General features: G+C 36.2%; 1 protein-coding gene across 1 annotated transcript in view; it reads right to left on the bottom strand.

Moving 5' to 3' along the window:
• Positions 1 to 653: 653 nt before the first annotated feature.
• The window catches only part of LOC130864244 (vomeronasal type-2 receptor 116-like), a 47,978-nt gene continuing 40,871 nt past the window's right edge, over positions 654 to 7,760 (bottom strand). Inside the window, exon 6 of the mRNA XM_057754448.1 lies at positions 654 to 1,558. Coding sequence (XP_057610431.1) covers positions 654 to 1,558 — 905 coding nt within the window. The remainder of the gene's footprint in view (positions 1,559 to 7,760) is intronic.

The following is a 7,760-nucleotide window of genomic DNA, read 5'->3' as shown; positions in this document are numbered from 1 at the left end:
TTCTAAATTCTACTCTTGTTGCTCCCAGGATGCAATAGGATTCCCTTTTCTTTCCATAAAGGAGGGCAAATTTGTTTTACAATGTGTATTGGCGTAAAATGAAGGCAGACAGAATTTGTAATAATATATACAGCTTTAATTAGGGAAAAACTCACAGAATGCGTGGTTCCAGCGGAGAACAGGAAAGCAGAATGGACAGCAGGGAGCATGCCCACAATCTTTATAAGTAAAAAATATCCTTGGGGGACCCCGCCCTACCAGCAAGGTGATTGGCTGGGTCTCCCCTACAACAATCTGAAAGCATTATTTCATTCTACTAAAAGACTTATATCTGTTTTCATTTGCATTCAAAGTCTCATCTTTACTCACATATCAATAGAATTACATAGAGTTTATGTCAAATCTTACTGTGCAATTGTGAAAGGAAAATGTCCCCTATGAGCTAATGTTCAAGAACATGATCTTTTAAAGTATGTGCTTTGTGGATGATTATACATCACAGTGCACAGAAAAGTGGTGTATATGACACTGCTGTGCTTCCTCATTAGAAGAAATGATGAGAATCATTAGCCATTCATATGGTTTGCACTGTATTGTTTTAGGTGATTCTGTACCAATACTGTAGTTGTCACATAAATTTATGAAATGTGTGTTCAGGAAGATGTTTTATCCCTTAACTTTTGAAGAGAATTTCTCTCTGGTTTTAACAAAATTATGTAACACTTGGGGATAAAAATGCATCCCAGTAGGCCTGCACTGGAAGCCAAGATGGACAAGACCTCTACAACAACCATTATCTTGCCCTTGGTGCTGTGGTAGACAGGGAGAAAGGTGATCCAGACACTGCAAAACAATAGCATGCTGAAGGTCAGCAACTTGGCTTCATTGAATGTGTCAGGGAGATTCCTGGTCAAGAAAGCAACAATGAAGCTCGCTAATGCAAGGGAGCCATGGTATCCCAGGACACAGTAGAATGCAGTAACTGAGCCCTTGTTGCATACAATGAGGATTTGGCCATGCTCAGAATGCACATCATTTTCAATAAATGGAGGAGAAAATTTCAGCCAGATTGAACAGAGAATTATTTGGATGAGTGTACAGATGGCAATGATGTAGTTGGGCACACCAGAAACCAGAAAATACCTCATTTTTGTTCCAGGGGCTGTGACTTTGAAAGCAAGCAGCACAGTCACTGTTTTGGCCAACACAGTGGAAACAGCCACAGTGAATATAACTCCAAATGTGATTTGTTGCAGAATGCAGGTAGCTGAGTTGGGATGCCCAATGAAAAGCAAGGGACAGAGAAAACAAAAGATGAGTGAAATTAACAAGATGTAGCTGAGATTCTGATTGTTGGCCTTCACAATGGGAGTGTCATGATGCTTCACAAATATTCCAAGAACCACAGTTGTGAAGGCAGAGAAGAATAAGGTCATTAAGGTAAGAACCATACCTAAGGTGTCTTTGTAGTTCAGAAAGATCACAGCTTTTTGAAAACACTGGTTCTGCTCTCTGTTGGCATACTGGTCCTCTGGACACTTCACACATTTATCCACATCTGATGGAGACAGAAAACATGATTAGTACAACTTCTGCAATTTATTGACAGAATATTTCAATTAAGTATGTTGAATAAACATTGCCATATTTGGATTCTTTGCTGATGATGTAGTTGAGAGACACTGCTGCATAGCAATACTTTCATTTCATAATACTAATTCATTATCATTATGGGCAATTAAATAAAACAATATGTTGTCTATTTAAGTATTTGTGTTGATGATATCATTTTTTATGTTATCAGAAAATACAGATATTGTCAGTACTTTCTGAATGCTATAATGAATTGACTGAAACTAGGAGTTTAGAGATTAAAATAAATAATCTCAGTATTGTACAGAGTGTATTTTAATATCTCATATCTCATGGTTACAGAGATGCCTGATTTCTTTCTGTCTGTTTTATGAATGCTTTTCCTGAAATAGATGTGTCTTCTATTGGAACAAGTTATGTGATACATTTTTTTAGTATGAATTCATCAGCCCAAACACACTGACATAGAAGAAACAGAAAGCAGAATCTGTAGAGACCCTTGGAGTCTGCATACAACAGGCTAATGTTGTGAGGAGGAACGGTGGGGAGCTTCCCGCCACATGGATAGCTTTACCCAAAATAATTACACGGAAACTGTATTCTTTTTTTTTTTTTTTTTTTTTTTTAGTAGTGATATTTCATTTGTATTTTAATAAATAAAGCTTGCCTGAAGATCAGAGAGTAAAACAACCGCCCTGGTCAGCCTTACAGACCAGGCAGTGGTAACACACACTTTTAATCCCAGTAGCCACATTAGTTTGCCATAGAAACCAGGCAGTAGTGGTGCTCAGCTTTAATCCCAGCACTAGGGAGGAATATTAGATGGGAGGAGACAGCGCTCAGTCTCAGTCTCATTCTGAGATTCTGGAGGCGGGATCATCATTTCAGACTGAGGTAGAGGTAAGAGCCAGTGGCTGGCTGTTTTACTTTTCTGACCTTCAAGTTGAACCTTCAAGTCTCTGGGTTTTTATTAATCACACTACAGTTCTGTCCTCCATATACATGTACATACACGCATGAATACATAAACATACATACATACATGATAGCACATATAAAAAAGCACTAATTATATAATATTACCAAACTTGACTTTATCTAAAAAAATTTTCTGATTATCTAAAGATAAGCTATAGACAGGGAAACAGCATTCAGTGTCCAGGAATATGTCCCCAGCGGGTACCTTGGGCAACTAAGGAGAGGGAACCTGAAATGACCCTATCCTATACTGATGAATATCTTGCATATCACCTTAGAACCTTCATCTGGCGATGGATCGAGGTAGAGACAGAGTCTCAATTTGGAGCAACGGTCTGAGCTCTTAAGGTCCAAATGAGGAGCAGAAGGAGGGAGAACATGAGCAAAAAATCAGGACCACGAGGGATGCACCCACCCACTGTGACAGTGGAACTGATTTATTGGGAGCCCACCAAGGCCAGCTGGTCTGGGACTGAATAAGCATGGGTTGATTCCGGACTCTCTGAGCATGGCGGTCAATGAAGACTGATGAGAAGCCAAGGACAATGGAAACTGTATTCTTTTAATCATTGCCTGGCCCATTAGTTTTAGCCTCTTATTGGCTAGCTCTTACATATTGATCTAACCCATTTCTAATATTCTGTGTAGCACCACAAGCTGGCTTACCAGGAAAGATCTTAACCTGCATCTGTCTGGAGTAGGAGAATCATGGAGACTGCCTGACTCGGCTTCTTTCTCCCAGCGTTCTGTTCTGTTTCCTCCGCCTACCTAATTTTCTGTCCTATCAAAAGCCAAGCAGTTTCTTTATTAATCAACCAATGAAAGCAACAGATAGAAAGATGACCCTCCTCGATCAGGCTAAGATCAACTTCTCAACTAAAAGGAGATTGATTTGTCCAAGAGGACAATGGGTAGGGGATGAGAGTGAAAGACAGGAGATAGAGAATGGATAGGAGCATTCAATAAGAGAGGAGAGAAGGGGGTTTGGTAAAGAAGAACATAGCACTGCCTCTGGTTAGAGGAGACAGATATGGCCTGTAGAAAAATAGCAGTTTATAAAGGTAGAAGGGGAACCCCCTGATAGGACAAATAATTTAGTTTTGATTGGATAGGTTAATTAGGACAGTTATAAAACATTTTTTGGTGTAGAAACAAGTAGTAGAAACTTGTACTGGCCTTTTCAGACCCTAGTCTATTTGGATGCACAGCTTCCTAGGCTTGGATGAAGAGGGAAGGGCCTTAGACTTCCCACAGGGCAGGGTATCTTGCCTTCTGTTAAGGTGGAGGGGGAGGGAGGATGGTGATTAGGGCAGTGGGAAGGGAATGGGAGGAGGGGGGAAGTGGAAATTTTTGAATGGAAAAATAAATAAATATAAAAAATAACAAAATATAAAAATAACAAAAAATACTTTTTGCTAGTTGGAGTTAAATACTTTGATAGCTGGACATTGATAGTGAGAGCTTGTGGCCTATTTTAGGAATATACTAGCCATGCTAGTGTTTCTGAGGATGTGAAGAGAAAACAAGATCACAGTTACAAAGAAAAGCATTTACTTGGGTGTCCTAAAGTTTGGAGGCAAGTCCATTATCATCCTGGGACATGTTGATATGGAGGCAGACATGGTGCTTGAAGAGGAGCTGAGTATTCTATATCTTTGATCCATAGGCAACAGGAAGTAAATGGTCTAACTGGTAATGGCCTAAGCATATGAAATCTCAAAATCTCCCTCTTCTATGACAAGTTTCTCCCAAGTGATGACACCCATTCCAAGAAGGCAGCACCTCCGAAATGGCCAATTACTATCACTGTTCACTATTACTCTAATATAATGTTGTAACCAAAGCAAAGGGAATGGGGAGAAGAGAAAGACTTTCTAGAGTCATGCTTTATATTCTCAGGTTGGCAAAAGTCCCTTTAGAATCAGGAAGTTATATGTGTTTGTATATCTACATGTGTGTATACATGTAAAAGTATAATAGAGCTTGAATATCAGAGTTATTAATTTACATGGGGAATATAGGAAAGTATGAGAGAAGAAAGGTTTATAAATATAATTTTTTATTTTCAAAGGAAAATATATTTAAAGAAAATAATATGTTCACTGTGTCCTCATCAGGCAGTAGGGATGCTATTCTAAAGGTAGATATCTCTGTACATACTTAGCATTAAAAAGCCCTCCATATTTATTCTATCATGTTTGGGAACAAATAACTTAATGCCTTATAATATTTTATTCAAGACCAAGACTCTGTAAATGTAGTCTGGTATGAAATAGATATTGATATAACACCATGATTATAAAGAGAGGTTATTCAGGCATGTACAAAAGGTTTCCTTTGAAGAATAGTACTGTGTTCATAAGATGTAATTTCCTACCTGGAAAATTTAGGAAATGTGATTCAAATTGTTTTATTTATTGGATAATTGCAAAGAGTGATGATGTGCTTCCAGGTTTTAAGCATTTTCCATTTAGAAAGATGAATTTATGGACACATGTAATTATTTTTGTTTAAGTGTTGGAAATTTATTCCAGTTATCAAGAGAATATACTATTCTTGCACAATAACTGAGTTCAATTCACAGCATCCATGTTATGTGTCTCACAATTGTTTGTAATTCTAACTACAGGGGCATTGGATGCCTCTCACATGCACTTGCAATTGTGTATGCATAACTATCCATCTCACAAATATACACATATTTAAAGAGTTAATAAATTTTTTGTTTAACTTTTGTTGTAATTTTGTTGTAAATACCCTTTATTCTTATATTTTTTATATTTAAGACAATTTCATTGCAGTTTGATTAATTAATTTGGACTGTGCTCTATGTGCAGGTGCATAGAGATCTGAGCACAATCTTAATGAGTTGTCAACCACTTCCTACCACATGGGGCCAGGGATGAGATCATCATCAGATTTAGTGGCAAGAGATTTATCTTGTGAGTCATCTTATCACTCATAAATATCCTTTATAAACTTTAATTTTCTAGGATGAGAGGCAATAGGGGAGAAACTATCTATTTGTCTTTTTTTTATGTAAGCAGCTCTAAACAATCATTTAACTAATAGGAGCTATGTAGGAGATAACACCATTTGGGTAATTGTGGCTAGTTGCTTTCACAGAAAATGATGTTAATCCTCTATTCTTTGACATTACTGTGTGCTGGATATAAAAATGACAATAATAAGACTCCATATTTTCTACATCATGTGCTCAAACTTATTACACTTCCCTAGATTGCCAATCACATTAATTTTTGAAAAAAGGATCTTTGGTTATTGCTTGAAGTCTTCTGTTTAAAAAGGAACAGTAGTTGAAAAATTTACAAGTAATGATTTCACCTCTTCATTCATCTTATAGTGTACTTGAATTTGGTTCCCAACGTACACAAAATAGAGTTTAATTACTCTGATGCCTCTTCAGCATTGATTTTGCAAATACATCATGGTTATAAAAATATAGTGAAATATAGAGACATGAAAATTGAAAGAAAACTAATATTAGTGATGATTCATGACTGGAATAAAATCTCTATGTAGTTACAGAGGATATTAATCACTAATAAAAACCATGTGTAGAATTTGTTCATGTTGTATGACTGTGAAAACTGTTTCTTTGAGAAAAGGCCACCTAATATAGACTTTCAATGAATCAAAGATGTATGTCATGGTATGAAGCACTTTTAATAAAAACTCAGGGTCAGAAATTGGGGTTCAACCTGAAGATCTAAAAATCAAAACAGCCAGCCACTGCCTTTTAACTCAACCTCCATCTGAAATGGCCATCCTGGCTCCTGGAATCATAGAAAGAGACTGTGTCTGACAGCTGTCTCCCCCCATTTTTTATTCCCCTCTATTGCTGGGATTAAAGGCATGACCACTGGGATAAAGGCATGCACTACCCAATTTCTGTATTAACTAGGGTTTATTTTTTTTAACCATAATCTTCTCTATAAGTCTGACCAGTGAAACTGTTTTACTCTCAGAACTTCAGGTAGTCTTTATTTATTAAATACAATTAAAATGCCTCTACATTTCCCCTTTTTGTCAAAAAATAATAAAAAGAAGGCTATAATTAACATAAGAAAACTGAATACAATAAGTACAATGAATATATATATTACATACAGGGAAGAAATATATCTATATTATTTTGTCCATTTGCATTTGACAAATTCAGAGAAAATATTTCATATATATGTTATCTTGTTGAGTCCAAAGGCTTATTCCTAATTTAGTTCCTATCCTTGACTTTTGCCACAAAGAAAGTAAACTCCATGAAGAGTTTCTTCAGTGTCAGTTATCGTCTATGAACTAGATTGGTCTGCTCTATTTTCCTAAACAGTTGATATGCTACTTTTCAAGGACTAGAAATTTGCATTACATTGTTAAATGAATTGTACAGATACTATACCTTGAATATGATTCAAAATATTTGTACAATCTGTTTTAAGAAAATTAATCTCAAATTTGTATGAATATATAAAATTTGTTTACAATATACAAAAGTAAAACCAATATGAAATATTTAAAACTAACAGTTGCTTTTAAACAGTCGATTCAATAATCTACCTTTTTACCTTGTCATATCTGTATTCTCCTTTTTTCTTTTCATAGTCGATTCAATAATCTACATTTCTATTTTATCGTATTTATATCCTTTTTTTCCTTTCCATTTCTCATTTCCTTATCTCCCTTTCTTATTACTTTCTCTCTCTCTCTCTCTCTCTCTCTCTCTCTCTCTCTCTCTCTCTCTCTCTTTCTTTCTTTCTTTCTTTTGAGACAGGATTTCTCAATAGCTATGGAGCCTGTCCTACAACTCAGTCTTGCAGTCCAGGCTGACCTTGAACTCATAGAGTCTGCCTGCTTCTGCCTCCCAAGTGCTGTGATTAAAGGCATGCATTACCACCACATGACTTTTTTTTCAAAACAAGAACCTTTTATCTAATTTCTTTGCTTAGCTTATTTTCCCTGAATATTAGCCACAACAACTTGTAATGAACATTTCAAACAAAACAAATATCCATAATCCATTTAGGGGATTTGTGCATAGTTATCTAGGCTATATCCTGCTGATTATGGGTGCTGATAATCTTTTGGTGATGCAAAGAAAATTTATAATTATAGCCAAGTTTTTATTGGAGTATTCTTTGAGGCTGGATCATTTCAGCCAGTAGTCTTAAAGC

The sequence above is a fragment of the Chionomys nivalis genome, chromosome 2 (assembly GCF_950005125.1).
Source record: "Chionomys nivalis chromosome 2, mChiNiv1.1, whole genome shotgun sequence".
Classification (NCBI taxonomy): Eukaryota; Metazoa; Chordata; class Mammalia; order Rodentia; family Cricetidae; genus Chionomys; species Chionomys nivalis.
This window is presented reverse-complemented; position numbering and strand designations above follow the sequence as displayed.